This window comes from Neltuma alba, unplaced genomic scaffold, assembly GCF_004799145.2.
Source record: "Neltuma alba isolate B1F8T4 unplaced genomic scaffold, ASM479914v2 tig00012988_pilon, whole genome shotgun sequence".
Lineage (NCBI taxonomy): Eukaryota > Viridiplantae > Streptophyta > Magnoliopsida > Fabales > Fabaceae > Neltuma > Neltuma alba.
This window is the reverse complement of record NW_021637341.1, coordinates 32,854-51,934: the sequence shown is the minus strand read 5'-3', so window position 1 is coordinate 51,934 and position 19,081 is coordinate 32,854. Positions and strand designations below refer to the sequence as shown.

Below are 19,081 nucleotides of genomic sequence, written 5' to 3'. Positions count from 1 at the left end.
AAGACATTTTTTTCTCAATACATAACATGTAAATTAACATGTAAATTAATTAAAAATAACAACAATGCATCTAAAAACAATAAGTCTTGATTGTGAAAGTCTAGATTTAAGATTAATAAGGCGTTTTTTTCTTATACATAATATGTTAAATAACATGTGAATCAATTAAAAATAATAACATTTTATCTAAAAATAACAAGTCTCAAGTTGGAATTAATAATACATTTTTCTATTATATAATTAATAAAATATTTTAAAATATTTTTAATCTATATATCTATATAACTCATTAAATAAACTATATAAATTACAAAAGATAAAGAACTAATTATAAATGATTATGAGTTATTCCCAAATGAATTGTTGTCATTTTTAATTAATTCACATGTTATGTTATACTTTAAACCTAGCATTTTTATAATTAAGTTTTACTGTTAAGTATAATTTCATCTTCATTTAACAAAATTTGGAGATTGAGGAAGTGAGAACAGGGTTATATATACATACATATTTGTCTCCCCCCCTTTGTTTATCAACATGATACATCTCACTAGTGAACTTGCATCTTGCTACATAGAGTTGGGCCAATGAGAAGGAGTTGCAGGCTTTCTCTTAGATTTCCTACTTGCAAACCAAGTTAAGCGACGAAACAACTTCAATATCCTACTTGCATATTTTCTCTGGGAGGAAAAATTCACAGAACTAATGCAACTACTGGCTTGTCCCACACCGTTCCTCTTCTTGCTCATTGATCTTTCTTCCAAGCCATAAGGTTTCACCATCTTCTTCTGACTTTTGCTTAACTCTTTGTTCTGCAACTGCAGGCTTCTTTTCAAGCTCATGAGCTCTTGTTCAAGGTTCTGGATTCTGAAGCTTGTGGCCTCATATTCTGTGGTGGAAAACTTGATCTTCTGCATCATCATCATGTCCTTGTGAAGCATCAAGCCCAATGGGCCGCTGCTACTACCCATTTCAGGCCCATCGGCCGTGGTGTATGGGCTTTCGGCTAGATTCTGGCTTCTGGAGTAAGGGCATCTAGAGCTGGACAGGCTTCCTGACAAAAATTCTGCCCCACAATTTGTATACCTGAAGGAATCTGAGCATTCTTTGAAGGTTTGGTGTGTGTTTAGCTGTTGAACAAACAGTGCTTGCACTATTAGACGCAGTGGCATGAGTTCATTTTGAACAGCTTCAATGCATGTCTCTTGTGATAGCTTTTGACAGCTGAGATTCTTGCATATTGCTCCCTTCTCTTCTTGGGATATTTCTTTGTGTGTCTGCAGAAGCAAAGCTAGAGGTTTAAGCGATGATAAGAATAATATTGCATGATCCCCATGCTCAAATGCTTTGGTTTTTGGTAAAATGAAAGGGAAAATGACTGTGTGATCCCAAAGAAGGAATGTGTGTACCAAAAAGTCCCATAAGAAGTAAATGGTAAGTTCCAGTACAGAAAATAACAACAAAATTCATGTTACTTACTTGTCATTAAGACTTTTTGGAGATTATATATTTTTCTTTTCTTGGGATCTCATAGTGATTTTCACCAAAAGAAAATTACAAATCATGATTAGTTACAAAGTAAGCCTAATGTTAAATCTATAATCAGATAATCAAATAAACAAGTGACTTGGTCTAACTGAGCAAGAAACCAGAATATTGACTGCTTAATACTTAGGGTACCATCAAAATATTACATGTGCGATCGCATGAGCTATTTCGTTAGATCACATCACCTATATTATTAACTCTTCACTAATCAGCCTAACTTTAGGATACTTTTAAAACAGAAAAATTCTTTAAAAATATTTAAAACAACGGAAAGTCAATGCACTTGTGAGTCTAACACATCAAAGTTGCATTCCAGAAAAGTGAGTGAAAACATACCTTGAGAAAGTTGTTTATTGCTCTGTAGAGTTGGTCATGACTGTGTCTATAAGCTGCAGGTACTCTTTCAATCAGTTCCATGAATCTCTTGAGCTCCATTTCTGGATGTGCGTCTACTACATGAAATAGAAATGAATCCCACAACTCTGCAACTCTGTAGCACCTTGCTTCACCTACTAGACTATGGTTTGTTTCTGAGTTTGACGCCACATATTTTGAAACTACGTTCTCCATAGTTGACACTGAGTGATCCGGAACATGAAGAAGAGGGAAAAAGTCCTCCCCTTGTGCAAAGTGCAGTAGTACTGTGATCTGGTCTTGTAGTTTTCTTTTAATATTCTCATTTTTCAACCCAAGTTCAAGGTATCTTGAAAGCAATGCAAAATAAAACCCAACAGGAATATTTACTTTGCCGCTAACTTTATTAATATTGCTATTATTTTTGTTGTTATTGCTGCTGCTGCTGCTGCGGATATTGTCACCAATAGGCAGAAGGTCAACGAGACCTTGTAGAAGTTCACTTTCACAGAATTGTGTAGGAGTCTTTCTGGAGAGAAGCCATTTGTTTGCATAGAAAACAATGATTGGACTCACATACTTCTCTTTCATCCCTTGTCTTCTCAGAGATCCTATGACCCTTTTGAAGAAATCAAATGGCAGAGCTATCAGATCCTTGATCCACAACTCCTGGTGATGTTCAACAAGAACAATTCTCAAAGCTCAATTTCAATAATTATTTTAGAAAAAAGATAGAAGGATTCGGCTTAAGGTTGAAGTCACTCCAAAATATCTCTCTAAACTTTTAAAACGAACAATTAGGTGCAACTTTTACACTCTAAGGAAATATGTCATTCTGTTTATTTGGTAACATAAACAGGACACCGTTCTTTTTATGCCTAAAAGAAATGAAATATACAAAGTTTTATTATCCTCTTGTTATCATTACATAATAATCTTTGTATTTCATATGAACAACATTACTTTTTATCTATAAAATTACGTTTCTTATTCTGTTTTTTTTTTCCTTCCTATTTTACAAAGCAAACATCCTGTAGGTAGTTAATCCAAAATGAAGAAATATATTGAGATAACAAAATAATAAAAATACTCACCTCAGGAACCATATCCTTCATTTCACAGCTCCAAGACTGTGACGCTAGTTCTTCCATTGTAACAACTGGTGTATCTTTTCTTCCTTCTGGGTCAAGAATCTCCATACACGCCATAAAAGCAAGAGACTCTATACAGCGACTCACTATGAGAAGATCTTCAGACCACGGAAGTAGAATCTGACACCTTTGGAGTACAATCAACGTGTCATCCCAACTCTGAAGTACCACTTGGTTCAAATAAAGATCAAATCTCTCGCACAGATTTCCTGAACACTGTTCTTCAGTCATTTCAAGAAACTCTGCTGCACATCGAAGGGATGCAACATTGAATGGGTCGATCAGTGAGGATGAGCCATAGATGAACAAGGCAATCATCTCAAAAGATTCTGCTCCTCCGGGGAAATCTCCCGGAAGCTCAATCTCGGATGTTTCTTTGCTCAAATTTTTCTTGAAATAGCCACTCTTTGAAGTAAGTGGAAACTGCAAATTATACACATAACAGTATTCTTGGGTTAACATCAAAATTCTTAAAATGAAACATTCTGGTGTTGATTTTGAATTTAAATTCATCAGAAGACGTACTCTGTGAAGGTTAAAGATCTTCTCTCCAACCCGGACGCGAATTGAAACAGGCAAACCAGTCTCTTGGCTCCTGTGACAAAACATCAAACATCTTGTTTACAATTGAATAACCCGATATATAATCTGCACCAAATTTCAACTCACAATTTTCAGACATACAACTCAATCTATTTATATGCAGTACCTTAAATCCAAACACTTTCAATGGATGAACAAAAATAAGCAATTCTGGAATATAATTAAGGATTCAATTCAACTAGACAGAGAGAATCTTACCACGTGATGACCTTGATCTTAAGCAAGGCTCCGAGGTTGGGCGAAGAGAAAGGACTTGAAGCGAGAGAGTAACTTGTAGGGGTGGCAGGAGGAGCCATTGATATAAAGCTTGAAACAGGGTCTGGCTAGAGAAATGAATGCATCTGAAGGGTTTGTGATAAGAAGAGAAGAAATGGAAGAGGATGGGGTGTGATATATGGGAAGGAAGCATAGAGAAGAGAGTCAAGGTCAAAGGCACACGAGTGAAACTGGAAGCCCAAATTTTAAGGCATCAATGGCGTTCTCGAGAACGGAGAAGTTGAATTCTTGTGCTTAGAAGATGGCACCCTTTCATGCATTCTAACATCTCAATCTTAAACTTCACGTTTGTGTTATCCGACTTAGGATCTAAGACACTGTTCATTCATGGTGGCGGTTTGATTTTACAAGTTGCAAAGCGATCATCACTGGAATCTTGAGAGTTAAAAAAGAAAAAACGCATGGGAAACGCACAAACACACATGAGGATTGAGGAGTTTACGTTACTTACAGCGGATTTTTGATTGATTTGGCTTTGAGATATGAAAAAGAAAGGCATTGGGAAAGAGGGAAAGAGAGAGAGATTAAAATATGAGAAAAAGAGAGTGAAATGAAGTGCGAATGAAGTTTTGTTGGGAGAAGCATATGGCATTGTCAATGCCCAAGACGGCACGTCTGCTGAAATTAGGGGAATTACTATTACAATTGACTGTTACTGTTGCACTCTGCTTTCATACTTTGGGTTAAACAAATGATTTCTGCATAAAGAAATTACAGAATTTAGGGGAAATCCTCGGATATACTCCTCCGATCCTTAATATAAGACCTATTTAACTAATTTGATTAGATTAAGGAAATTAGGTAAGTTAGTTAATTATGAGAAATGTGATGCTTTTTTCCTAAAACACCATAATCATCTTTCTTAATACCTCATCTCCCTCTTCTACTTGATTATAGTTGAGGGAGTATCTATAAGGGTAATTTAGAGAAAATTGATAAATATGAGAAATTGGTCTTATATTTAGGACCAAAACCAACTCAATAATTGGATCTTATATTAAAGACCGGAGGAGTAATTACCTAATATTTTTTACGGTTAATGTAATTTTAGGTCTCACAAATTTGTTATTATTTTAGTTTTAGTCTCTCAAATTTCCAATCATAGATTTTAATCCCTTATGTTTCTTTTCATATAAAGAATTTATCCTTATAATTTAGTAAAAATATGGACTACTTTACTCTTTAAGGAATTAAAATCTATTATTTGAAATTTTAGGGATTAAAACTAAAATGAAAGTAAACTTGAAAACCAAAATTATATTATATTAATCCAAAATTTTAATGATACATGGATCTTGTTAGCATTTATTATGGTAGAATTCATCATTTCACTTGTTATAAAACTTTTGAGTAATTATATTTTTTGGACAAAGTAATTTTTCTCAAAATTCTATAAGTGTTTTGACATCTTTTTTTTTCCCCTTGAGACCACACAATAAAGGTTTTTAAGGAGGTTTTTAAGGGCTATTTATGACTCGATTGGGAGGACATAAGTAAAAATGATGTAGCAAGTATCTATTTTAGAATATATTTAGATAAATAATAATACTACCTTCAATCGTAAACTTAAAATTTATTTTGTAATTAAAAAATGGATTTCATATTTGAGATAAGAGGTAGTACATTTATATTGTAAAACAAGCATTACCATTAAAGTTAGGATATTGATATTGTAAAAAATTTAACTTCTCTGAAAAAAAAAATTACATAATGAAGATAATCGTAAACTCATGTGTTCTAAGGGACAAAAATCCCTAGATTTCGCACTAATTTGAGTTGATCTCTTGCTGTCTTCCCCTTCCGCAAATTTCATACCCACCACCGTCTTTGATGAGTTTAGATTAAGTAGCAAATATAGCAAAAGTATGTGAACAAAAATAAGTACTCTAAAACCAACCAATACTTAGTCACTTCTGCTTAGCTGCTCACAAGAAAAAACCCCCAAAAAAAAATAGTGATAGAAATTTATTCCATCACTATGTCATAAATTTATTAAAAATTTTATTGTTAAAATTAATGACAAAATTTTTCAGCTGCAAGAAAATTAATGGCATAATATTTTCGTTACAAAATTTCGTGGGTAATTTGTAGTTAATTCTGTCACAAAAAGAAATTGGGATGAAATTTAGTTGTTAATTTTTGCCACAAAAACATTTTTTTCATGAAATTAGTGATGGAAATATTCTGGGATGAAAATCAGAAATGGAAATTTTCTATTGCTAAATCTGAAATGATGTTTTCCATCACAATTCTGGACTAATTTAAAATTTTGAAATTTCATTATTTGGAATCCTACAATAGAATACATGATAAATTATATAATTATTTAAATATATTTTCAGTTGTGAAATAAATTGATATATTTAGGACGCTGGCGCCACAACATTAATTATTAGGGCATCATCATTGATATCATTATTACATACTTATTGGGACAGAAATATGAATTCTTAAAAAACTTATGTTCCACTAAAATCAATTTCTCTTTTGCCTTAATTATATCATCTAGACAATATACTAAAATATATGTAAGACAAAAATAAAAACCTAACAAGTGGATTTATATGCACACACACTTCTAGATATTTTTTCAATCATTAACCAAGCTAAGCACTAATTAGCTTCATCTTTTGACTATGTTGATTTGAAGCATGCCTTTTTTTTTTTTTAAGGTTGAGGTGTAATTTTAACACTAAAATTTATTTTAAGAGGTACTGGACACCATAAAATTTATTTCGTGCAAAAATATATATGAAATTATCAAAATGGGACATTTAACATTATGCCGTTAACGTTCGTTACTTTACCATTAATGGGATCCACAAAGTCAATTTTAATGTGCATTTTTAACACCGGTGTTTTATCACTGGGTACTATAGAGTTTACTTGAATGTAAAAATACACATGAACTTTCTAAAAGAGAAGAAAAAATAACAAAATTCATTAGCTCTTATAAACATTCGCTAATTTTATTCTTTTAGATCTCTCTAAATATCACATTTTTTCTCCACACATTCCCACTTCTTCCTCTCCTTGGTATAATGGACTAGTTTAAGAAAAATTATAAAAATACTTAATCAGTCAACTGCGTCCTATATTAAAGATTGGAGGAAGTACTTGGATCCAAGCAATAAACCTTGTATCCTAAAAGGAAAAGACATCGTCTTAGATAAATACATATAAAACACTTAAAGGCTAAGAAAACGGCATGACAAAAAGAGAATGTGTGTGTTGACTATAATGAGATAAAGATTGATAGACTTGGAAGTGGTAATGGATAGAGAAAAATGTGATGATTGGTGGAACCCAAAGAATAAAATTAACGGGCATTTATGGGAGTTAATGAATTCTGCTATTTTTTCTTCCTTTTAGAAAGTTCATGTTTATTTTTTTATTCAAATAGTGCTTCTTAGGATAAATTTTGTTGTTAAAAATGCACCTTAAAACTGATTCGTGGGCCCTAAAAATGGTAAAGTAATGGAGGTTAATGGCGTGATGTCAACTGTCCTCTTTTAACAACTTTATGTATATTTTTGCACCTAAATAAATTTTATAATGCCCAGTTTTCATTGAAGTAAATTTTGTTGCTGAAATTGCACATTAACTTCTTTTTTTTAAAAAAAATAATTCCCTGAGTTACTTGGTATTTGACACTTTTTTATAAATCTTATTAACAGATGGTATCCAAAAAACCGACTGCCCGGATTGAGGCTATGCAATCAAGATGCTTCCTCCCAAAAGTTTTTTTTTTTTTGGTGGGATTATATGCCACCAAAAGACGAAGTACTCTTGAATGATTTGAAACACGTCTGTGATTCTTCTTAATGTTGGCAAAGTGCATAGTATGAATGGAACATAATGGTTGATCAAACCTTTTCGCAGCTAAAAATAAGTCCTCCAAAGAATTTCCTTTCCAAACCAATTTGAAAGATATCTGTTGAACAACCTGTTCAGAATTAGCTTCTGTTGCAAATTAACAAAATGTAATATATGTTACCAGAGTTTGTAAACAACTAGAAGTTTGAGGATTAGTTGGAATTAAGTTTGGCTCTTATCACCCATTTGGATAATCTACATCTAACGCTATTTTATTTTATTAACCTTTTGTTTGAGTAAATACAAAATTTAAGATATAGACAATTTTCTAAATTTTATTCTTTTAAAAAAAATTAAGTATATCAATTTAAAAATTATAAATTTAGACTGCTCAAATTAGAATCAGATGGGCTATATTCCCTTGCAATCATGGGCATTAAAACCAGACCAAGAAGCTAAATTAATAATTTTTTTGAAAAAGGTATCTGTTTAACTCAAAAATGACGAAGAAGCAAGAACGTCTCAAGCCCTCAAACTGACGCTCCAACGAACAAGCAATGGATTGAGCTAGTATAATTCATTTGTACATTTTTCAAATCTCATTATTTATCAGTTTTAATCCACCTAATATTATTTAATAATGTAATAGTATAATAATATAGAGGACAAAATGTCCATTCAGTACAATTCGCAAAGATTATTATTAAGATTATTTTAATATATGTAGTGGTTTGTGTTTCTTACATATTAATATATGGTTGGGTGGCAAATCTCTAAGAGGAATTATATGAATATTAAAGCTTTATAATCTTAGAAATGAAGCAATCATTCTCGAAAACATGCATGCAAACGTGTGAGAGAGTACAAAAGCTATTTTTTATTTTATTATCATTATTATTATAATTATCATTGTTATTATAATTATCATTGTTATTTGGGAAAATTAATCTTTTGCCCTCCAACTCTTAACTCATTTTTGACTCAGTCCTTTAACTATGATTTGACGTGACTCAGTTCCTAAACTTTCAACTCGGTTATGACTTAGTCTCTTAACTTTTCACATTTAATAATTTAATCCTTTTTCATATATATCATCAATTAATTATTTGATGTGGCAAAAATATTATTATTTAAAAGTATTAAAAATGGCAATCAGAGCTTCCAATACGGAAAAAAAAGCATAAGCTTTCTTCTTTCTTCTTCACCCGCTCTGGCAAGGCCATGCCGGCGAAATTCAAAAAGGCTGCAGTGTGAACCAAAAGGTGAACTCCATTTGCTACTACTCCTATTTCAATGTTGCAGCGAGTAAGATGGTGAACTCCACGTTTTCTCTCAGAAAATTTGCAAATTAAAACAACACATGCAATAAGAATGGATATGAAAAACAAGTGAATAGAAGTTTGGTGGACCAAAGATAGAGATTACCGGAAACCACAGCAATTTTATACCATACATGAGACTCCATTTGAACTATGCTTCTCTAACCTGGTCTCCAAATGTCAACAGCGACAGACGTAAAGGTGCCCAGGTGCTTTCAGTTTTGTAATTGATTCAACTTCAAGAATACAATTCGATGGTGCTAATTTATACGGGAATTGTATAGTGTTGTCAGGGGGCTTGGGCTGCACACGGTGTGGCTGACTTATATTTGGTTCGCACTGCAGCCTTTTTGAATTTTCCTGGCATGGCCTAGTTGGAGTGGTTGAAGAAGAAAGCTTATGCTTTTTTTTCCCCATGCCGGAAGCTCTAATTGCAATTTTTAATACTTTTAAATAATTATTTTGCCACATCAGATAATTAATTGATGACTCAACATAAGTTATATATGAAAAAGGATTAAAATATTAAATGTAAAAAGTTGAGAGACTAAGTCATAGCCGAGTTGAAAGTTTAGGGACTGAGTCACGTCGAGTCATAGTTAGAGGACTGGATTAAAAATGAGTTAAAAATTAGAGGGCTAAAAGATTAATTTTCCCTTGTTATTATTACTATTTGGGGAGTAATTTGAACGGCCTTTGACTCTTCAATTAAGAGAAGGATTAAGCTAAACTACCTTGGATTCCATATCCATTTTGCGTATTAAAGAAAAGAGATTCGCACTTTGGCCTCGTATGTTTATGATAATACCTTTTCAACTATTGCCCTATATTATAATTATTTAAACTAGACTGGTTATAAAATAAAGCATATAAACCCACGAGTTGTTATATATATTACCTTCAACTTCCATTTCTATATCCTGTACTTATTCCAAGTATATAAAATGTCTTCAGTAAGAATTGGTCCTTAATGAGAGGGTTAGCTTCTACCAAGTATTATAAGTTGGGTCTTGCACAAAAAATGCATTAGGGAGAATTGTATTCTTTTCCATAGAGGTTTGGGCCAATGGAATTTTGGGTCCAAATTAGCGTAGTTGGAGTATGGGGGATCTGGTGATGGCTCTGTCCTTTGTGAAGACTGAAGATTAGGTTGTCATTCACAAGTACGTAAATATCACTTAAAGTTGATTTTTTTTGTTTTTAAATATGGCCATCTGACTAAATTAGATTAGAGTATTGTCAAATCCAATTAGAGATCACTCTCTCAAATACATCTTCTGTATTTACACGAAGTTCAACTTAAAATTTGCTTAATGGATCAAAATTCCTTCCACTAAAATCAACGCTTCATGGACTTAAAGTTGTATTTCTATCATTTATTTATTCCGAGTAAAACATATAAGAATATTTTATATCAACTCAAGGATTCTTCAAATCTCACTGTAATAATAACCTCCCTTGGGGGAAGAACCCCTTAAAATAATCTTGCGTCTCTATTATGAAATTTTAAAACATATTAGAATAACCTATTTTCAATTTCCGCTTCATGTAAAAGCAAAAACATTACAGCCTTCGATCCTGGGGCAATAATGCAGAAGAAATCCAATCAAGCAAGACTCTGAAACCTCATCCAAATGATTTCATGTCTTCTCTGAAATGGACACTAGTCATATGCTTGATGCTGAACAACCCAAGGCGACCAACATGGTCGCAGGCTGTACTACAACTCATTCTAACCCTTCCTATTTTGCAATATGAAAAAAGGATGCTTCGGTCATTATTGTTTTTCTGTAGATACTAATAAAATGTAGCATGCAAGCCAGGATAAACAGGCTTAACTTTAAAGGGAAATCTACTACTGATTTTTCACAAGCAACATTTTTGACAGGTGAAGCGGGCACAGCAGAATCATCTGTGTACGGAACTTTATTTTCGGCATGCGTATAGTGAGATACTGATATCAGATATTGATATATGTAGTTAGTTAGAAAAGGGGCCTTATAGTAAATTGTCATGAGAGTTTGTTATAGAGAGAGAATATCAGGAATGACGATATATGCTCTGTAACCTGCCTTGATTTCATTTTGTCGAATGAATATTCTCTTGTCTCTTACTGCCCATAACAAAAAGGTATCAGAGCTTCCGTTTCCGGCCAATGGCGCCTCCGGAGACGCGATCCTCCGATCGTCTCGCTGAAGTAGAACACCGTCTAGATAAGCAACAATCGGTCCTGGACCAACAGTCGCAGGACATTTCCGATCTCAAGGTCCTGCTTCAGGACATTTCTTCCAAGATTTCTGCGATGAACCAGAACGGGTCTAAGCAACCGGTAGCTGGAGAAAGTTCCCCCCGCATTCCTGCTTTCGGCTCTTTCCACGAACTCCACAGTAACAACTCATCCGCTTCCTCTTACTCTATCGCCACTAAACAGAGCCGAGTCGATTTTCCAAAGTTCGACGGCACTGATTTCCGCGGATGGGCATATCGGGTTCGCCAGTTTTTTGCTGTAGATGGGACACCGCCAGATCATCGAATCCGTCTTCTAAGTATTCATCTCGAGGGCCACGCACTGCGCTGGCATCAAACCTTCATGCGCCATCGTTCTTTCGCTGATATATCCTGGGCTGAGTACTTTAAAAATATGGAAATCAAATTTGCTGATGTGAGGGAGGAGAACCCGACTATTGCTCTGAAGAAGCTACAGCAATCTACTAATTCAGTCGCTGATTATGAAAAAAAATTTGATGAGCTTTTATCTGAAGTGGATATCCCTGAAGAGGTTGCTATCAATCTTTTCATAGGAGGCCTACGGACAGACATCCAAAAATTCGTCCTCAATGCAGCGCCACCTTCTTTAGCTGGCGCAATGTCCTCTGCTCGGATGCATGAAGCAACAATACAGGCGCTCCATGATCACTCACCGGCAGCAACTCGTCGTCCTGGATTCGGGTATTCGATGGGCCCCAAGTCCATTTCGTATATGGACTACTCTGCACAGGACAGGCCCAAAACGCAGACACAGGCATTATCAGCTAGACCACTGGATTCTCCCACTACGTCGTCTTCCCGGATATCATCAGCTGCCAAACCCACGCGTCAACTATCAAAAAAAGAAATGGATGATCGACGCACGAAAGGACTGTGTTATTGGTGCCCGGAAAGGTATACAAGCAGCCATAAGTGTAAAGATTCTCACCTGTTTACACTAATGGTTGATGAAGATGACGATTGCTTTGAAGATGCGATGGGAGACGCTCAAATCGACGCTGTGGGAACGATTAATGCCATCGAAGGGGATGATAAAGCTTCTACGGTGAAACTTCTGGGTCAGATTAAAAACCAGAGGGTTATCATTCTAATCGACACGGGCAGCACTCACAATGTACTGGATTCCTCCATTGTCAAACGTCTCCAGTTGAAAGCCCAGGAACGTAGTGCTGTTCGTCTCACCGTAGCAGATACCCGAAAGGTAACGGTCTTTAAGCATTGTCCGAATCTCTCGTGGGAAATGGGCAATTCTACTTTCTCAGCTGATTTTTTGGTAATGAAAATAGGGGGTTATGATATGATTTTGGGTACCCAATGGTTGAGAACTATCGGCCGATTTTCTATGGATGTGGAGTTGAAAATTTTTGAGTTTCATTATCAAGGGACCCGGGTAGAATTGCGTGGGGTGGGTTACCACCTACCATCCCCTGCAAAGGAACTTACATCTACGCATGATATAATAGCCGCTGTACATGTCTTTCTGCTTCAAGCTTCCTCTCAATTACAACTCGGGTTGCCTACTACTTCTTCATTAGATGAACCCCAGCGACACGAATTGACTCAGCTCTTAAACAAATTCACTGATGTTTTTGTGGAACCTACCGAATTACCTCCTTCACGTGTATTTGATCATTCCATTCCCCTTCAACATGATCGACCTATTAATTGTCGGCCATACCGTTATGGTCCAGCTCAGAAGACTGAGATTGAGCGACAGGTGAAAGAGATGCTTGGTCATGGGATCATACAGGAGAGTTCCAGCTCCTTTGCTGCCCCAGTAGTTCTAGTCCAGAAGAAAGAGGGTACCTGGAGATTTTGTATTGACTACAGAAAATTAAATGAAGCTACAATCAAAAACAAATTCCCCATACCGGTCATTGAAGAGCTATTGGATGAATTGGCAGGGGCCATGTTCTTCTCCAAACTGGATTTAAGGTCCGGTTACCATCAAATTCGAATGAAGCAAGATGATATTCCTAAAACGGCTTTCAGAACCCATGAGGGTCTCTATGAGTTTGTAGTCATGCCTTTTGGGCTAACCAATGCCCCTGCTACATTCCAGGGCCTTATGAATTCTGTGTTCAAAGCTTTCTTGAGGAAATTTGTCTTAGTTTTTTTTGATGACATATTAGTATACAGCAAAGATTGGGGTTCACATTTACAGCATTTGGAAACTGCCTTAGTGACTTTGAGGCAACATCAATTATTTGCTAAAGCCTCTAAATGTATTTTTGCTGCCACCCAACTTAACTATCTGGGTCATATTATTTCAGCCAAAGGGGTTCAAGCAGATCCAACGAAGCTCGATGCAATCTCTTCTTGGCCTGTTCCGAGCTCTATCAAAGAATTGAGGGGATTTTTGGGCCTTACTGGATACTACCGGCGCTTTATTCGAAATTATGGGGCCATTAGTAAACCTTTAACAGAGTTATTACGCAAGGATGCTCCCTTCATTTGGTCCACTACTGCAAATGATGCTTTTGTTCAATTAAAGCAGCTTCTGATTTCACCACCGGTTTTGACACTTCCAAATTTTCATGACACTTTCGTTGTGGAAACAGATGCCTCTGGTACTGGTTTAGGGGCTGTCCTATCTCAGAATGGACATCCTATAGCTTTTGCTAGCAAGGCTTTACCTTCTAAAAAGAAGCCTCTGTCTGCATATGAAAGGGAATTGCTGGCTATCATTTTTGCTGTCAGGCAGTGGAGATCTTATTTGTGTAGTAACAAATTTATAATTAAAACGGACCATTTACCCCTGAAACATCTATTGGAGCAGCGTGAATTGAATCAGGATCAATGTAAGTGGCTCCATAAATTGTGGGGATTGAATTATGACATTGTATACAGGAAAGGGAGTGACAATACTGTGGCTGACGCCTTGTCTAGGCGCTCTGAAGGTTCTTGTTTTGCCTTGTCTGTCCCGGTTTCTCCACTGTATGAAAGGGTTCGTGACTCCTGGCTTGTTGATGACCACTTGCAGCAGCTAATTAAGGCTCTGGAAAAGGATCCTGCGTCCCACCCTAAGTTCACATGGCAGCATCAATTGCTCAAACGCAATGGTAAGCTGGTTGTTGGAGCTGACCGTACTCTTCGTACTGATTTATTGTCATTTTTCCATGCTGACAGCATTGGTGGACACTCTGGTATGAATCCTACTTTTAAAAGACTTTCTGCTTTCTTCTATTGGAAAGGTTTAGAAAAAGATGTCAGGAATTTTGTCAGGGAATGTTCTGTGTGTCAACGCTTTAAACCTGAATTAATTGCTTCCCCTGGCTTGCTCCAACCACTGCCTATTCCAGAGAATGTTTGGACTGACCTCTCTATGGATTTTATTAGTGGTCTCCCCCAATCCTATTCTAAAACCACTATTTTAGTAGTTGTTGATCGCTTATCTAAGGCAGCACATTTTATGGCCCTTAAACATCCCTTTACTGCTGTGGAAGTGGCTCAGATTTTTCTTGATAATGTGGTTAAATTACATGGATTTCCAAAAACTATTGTGACCGACAGGGACCCTGTTTTCTGTGGTAAATTTTGGAGGGAACTTTTCCGTTTGTATGGCGTTAAGCTCCATTATTCTTCTGCATACCATCCTCAAACGGATGGTCAGACTGAGGTGCTGAATAGATGCTTGGAGTCTTATCTCCGTTGTATGACTGGCGACTTTCCTAAGCAATGGGTGAAATGGTTATCCTTGGCAGAACTATGGTATAATACCACTTACCATTCCTCTATTGGTATGTCACCGTTTGAAGCTGTGTATGGGATGGCACCACCAGTTCATTTACCTTATATTGCTGGGGATTCTCCTAATGATCTCGTAGACCGCACTTGTTTATCAAGAGAACTGGTTTTGCAACTCCTGAAGCAACACTTGCTTCGAGCTCAACACCGAATGATTCAGCAAGCTAATAAAGCTCGGTCAGAACGCCACTTTGTTGAGGGTGATATGGTTTATCTCAAATTACATCCTTTTCGAAGGAACTTATTAAACAATTCCTCCCTTCATAAATTAGCTGCTCGTTACTTTGGTCCCTATAAAGTATTGAAGAAAATTGGTGCTGTTGCTTATGAACTTGAGCTGCCTCCTGGTACACGGATTCATCCAGTTTTCCATGTGTCTTTGCTCAAAAAACACATTGGACCTACAGCTGTTCTTGCTCCTACTTTACCCCCTGTGGATTCTGAGGGTCATTTCCTACTGGAGCCAGAGGAAATATTGGGCCGTAGGTTGGTTAAACGTCATAATCTTCCGGTCACTCAAGTGTTGGTTCGCTGGAAATTTTCCCAACCTGAAGATGCAACATGGGAAGACCTTTCAATAATTCAGCAGCAGTTCCCTCACTTCCAGCTTACACCACCGCCGAATACCACCATCCTTGTGGACAAGGATTCTTCTTAAAGGGGGGAGTATTGATATATGTAGTTAGTTAGAAAAGGGGCCTTATAGTAAATTGTCATGAGAGTTTGTTATAGAGAGAGAATATCAGGAATGACGATATATGCTCTGTAACCTGCCTTGATTTCATTTTGTCGAATGAATATTCTCTTGTCTCTTACTGCCCATAACAGATATGAGAAATACAATATACCATAACAGCAACACTGATATGGATATACTCATCAAAAAAACATGTGAAATAAAGCGATTAACCAGTTGGGTCTGGATGTGGTCCCTGGTCATTGTTGTTGAGTTCAGAAAAGAAAGGATCCTTGAGGAGATCTGTGGCTGAAGGTCGTGCCCTTGGTTGTGCAATGCACTTCTCAATGAACGCCTTCAACTCTGCGTTGGTGACTTTATTTAGAGCCTGAGGCTTTATTCCTGTTGTTACCTTCTTGTATATCTTGGCTACGCTGTCACATTCACTGTATGGTATCTCCATTGTCACCATCTCAAGCAAACACATTCCAAAAGAGTATATGTCCACCATCTCAGTGTAATCCTCCTCATACAGCTCTGGAGCCATATACTCTGGTGTCCCTATAATTGAATGTGCTGCGTGACTCTTCCCAACTATTGCAGCCAGCCCCAGATCACCAATTTTCACCTATAAAAAAAAATCCAAAGTTAAAAGCTAATTTCTTAGTTCAGAATTGGCAGGATAAGTAAGCATTTCGAAGCTTATTGAATCAGAAAAGATTGATATGGTTTAAAATGGAAATTACTGGTGGGGTTTAAAGATCTTGAAGAATATTGGATTTTGCTCATTATGTGGCCTATTCATAAAGGACATTTTCATATTTACTTTGCTAGTTGACCACATATAATCACAATGTAGCCATAACGTTTTCTTTCTATTCTTTGATTCACATATACAATGGACAAGTTCTAGGTTCACGCCAAAAATAGGAAAAAGAAAAGTCAAGATTCAAAGTATTGTCTTTTGTACTTACCTGGCCAACATTCCCATTTACGAAAATGTTACTACAATTGAGATCTCTGTGAATAATGCATGGGTCATGTGTATGTAGATATTCCAGTCCTTCAAGAACTTGTTTTGACCACTTCTTCAGTGCCTTGATGGATACTTGACGATGTTTCTTCCTGTAGGCCCTCAGATTCCCAGAAGTGCATATCTCAGTTATGAAATTTAAAGTGTTCCGCTCTTCATCTTTCCATACACTATAACAGACAATGATATATTTGTTCTTCAATGTTCTAAGCAGCTCAACCTCAGAGTGAAGACGATTTAAAAGCACAGGGTCCTCACTAAAATTCCTCAGCCGCACCTGATTCCAGGCTACCTCTGTGCCTTCCTGTTGATCAAAGGCCCTATAGACCTTTTTCACAGCACCACTGCCAAGCAGGTCATCGTACCGCCCAAACCTACCAGTTGGGTCAACTTCAGCAAATGGTTCTATGAGATCAGAAGTGTTCAAATATGAGTCCTTAGCCGGCATTTTCAATAACTAATCCTGAGGACAGAAATATCGGTTATAGAGTTCAAAGGTCAGTGCTATCAATTCTAATCATGACCAAAATTACACGAGAAATATTTTATCTCAATCGTAGGAAGATGCTCGATTATACCATACTAAATGACAGAGATTGGCATGAGCCGTAGTGGTTTTGTTTAGAATTAATTCTGAAAGAAGAAATTCCGAATTTGACGACAGCAGCAATACTAGTCTAATTTGAGCTAATTTTAATTTACCATTTCTATAAGAACAAAATTGAAGAGTCAAGCTAATCAACTCCAAAAGCTTTCCCGAACCATTTTTTTCTTTTTATTTTTATTTAAAAGGGCAAAGTGACATAATCTAAACAATAATTGTGCTAGACTAAAGTTTGTACCATGAAATATTCAATCATATTATCTACTGTGATGGGCTGTTAAAATATTTCTACTAAATCCTTTATTCATGCATTTGTTCCCTGAAAGTCCTGCAAGCTTCCTTATTGTCATTATAGCATCCTTCAGGCTAAAGAATTTCATGTTGAGAAATACAGTGTAAACTCTAATCATGCAAACGAATCAATGGTCTACAGACGACATTTTCAAAATACACCAAAATAGAATATGTTTAATTAGATGGAAATGTCAATAACGTCTTTTTAACGCAAGTTCTGAAGAAAACGCTTGCTTCCTACTTTCCGTCATAACCCTCTCACCACCGCTCCTCTGCCCCCGTCCCCCCAAAGGAAAAAATAGCCAATAAAAAATCTTGTTTTCTTGGAATTCGAACGGTATCAATTAAAAACAAAAAAGACAGAAAGAGAGAATAAATAAAAGGCTATCACAATCTTGTCTTATCGGCAGAAAGAAAGAGAAAAACTGAGACGTGATTCATGCACGGTGAACAGACGAAGGAAATCGTCCCCTACGGTTAAGATGATGATCGAGGTTCACACAACCGAACAGAACGAAAACACAAGAAAATTGTGAAAGCAGCACGTAAAAGATCGAAAACTAACAATCTGAACTAAATCCAAAACCAGCATGAAACTTCCAATTATTTGGAAAGTTCCATATAACTACCAAACCAAGACCCAAGAATTATGATGTTCAGAACAACGGACTTGGAATCCTCACAATTTGAACGTACAAAACAATGTTAGGTTTTCCGATCAGCAACCAATCTTCACAGAATTACAATGAAACATTTGAATGAGTGAATTAAAAACTTAAAAGCTTACCAGTGAAAGGAGGATCTTAGCTGAAAAACCAGAATTCTGTGGCTGAATTGCTCAGCAAATTGAACCCTGGAAGAAGAGTCTGAGTGAATAATGAGAGTGATGAAGAAAGAAAGGGAGGATTCTCTGGTTCACGAGAGAGCAAGTCCGTGGAACAAACTTCATACCAAGTGAGCGTGCAAACGAAAATGGGCGCAATATGGAATCTATATATCATATAAATCAAAATCTATGGCAAGCCGAGCCATTTACAAATCCTGAACGGCTCTGCTCTATTTTTACTGTTCTATGAACAGTAATGGCTCTATGAACAGTGGCAGCTAGTATGCGGCTTTGTTGCCTTTTTTTGAGCGGGAAGTCCTCGGTTTTAAATTTTGAAATTCCTCTTTCATCATCCCTTCTCTCTCCATCTGGCTTTCTTCTTTTTCAAGTTTGGTTTTCTTCTCATATGCTCCTCTCTGCTTCTAAGCTTTTTCTGTCACTCTTCATCTCCCTCTGCCTCATTGCGCTCTTCGTTGCCATAGGAAACCTCATCAATCTGACTTAGACGAAGGAAACAGAGTACTCTAATATTCTCTGTATTAGTACCCAGCTTGGAAATGAGGAGA

General features: G+C 36.4%; 2 protein-coding genes across 2 annotated transcripts; both read right to left on the bottom strand.

Annotated features, from left to right (window-relative positions):
• Positions 1-434: 434 nt before the first annotated feature.
• On the bottom strand, positions 435-3,952 carry LOC114733213 (BTB/POZ domain-containing protein At5g48130-like). Its single transcript, XM_028920627.1, has 5 exons — positions 3,855-3,952; positions 3,579-3,648; positions 2,997-3,476; positions 1,885-2,571; positions 435-1,277 (listed from the first exon to the last, which is right to left on the bottom strand). Exons 1-5 carry the CDS (start codon positions 3,950-3,952, stop codon positions 570-572), a joined length of 2,043 nt encoding a protein of 680 aa, XP_028776460.1. The 3' UTR covers positions 435-569.
• Positions 3,953-15,913: 11,961 nt separating this feature from the next.
• Positions 15,914-18,651, bottom strand: LOC114733221 (probable serine/threonine-protein kinase WNK11). Its single transcript, XM_028920635.1, has 3 exons — positions 18,477-18,651; positions 16,733-17,254; positions 15,914-16,386 (listed from the first exon to the last, which is right to left on the bottom strand). Exons 2-3 carry the CDS (start codon positions 17,237-17,239, stop codon positions 15,988-15,990), a joined length of 906 nt encoding a protein of 301 aa, XP_028776468.1. The 5' UTR covers positions 17,240-17,254; positions 18,477-18,651; the 3' UTR covers positions 15,914-15,987.
• Positions 18,652-19,081: the final 430 nt, after the last annotated feature.

Excerpts from the sequence above, each read along its gene's own strand:
- LOC114733213 (XM_028920627.1), bottom strand. The coding sequence starts at position 3,952 with ATGGCTCCTCCTGCCACCCCTACAAGTTACTCTCTCGCTTCAAGTCCT. Across the intron at positions 3,477-3,578 it reads AGATCTTTAACCTTCACAGA|TTTCCACTTACTTCAAAGAG; the intron begins GTACGTCTTCTG and ends TATAATTTGCAG. Across the intron at positions 2,572-2,996 it reads TGAAGGATATGGTTCCTGAG|GAGTTGTGGATCAAGGATCT; the intron begins GTGAGTATTTTT and ends GAACATCACCAG.
- LOC114733221 (XM_028920635.1), bottom strand. The coding sequence starts at position 17,239 with ATGCCGGCTAAGGACTCATATTTGAACACTTCTGATCTCATAGAACCA. Across the intron at positions 16,387-16,732 it reads TAAATGGGAATGTTGGCCAG|GTGAAAATTGGTGATCTGGG; the intron begins GTAAGTACAAAA and ends TTTTTTTTATAG.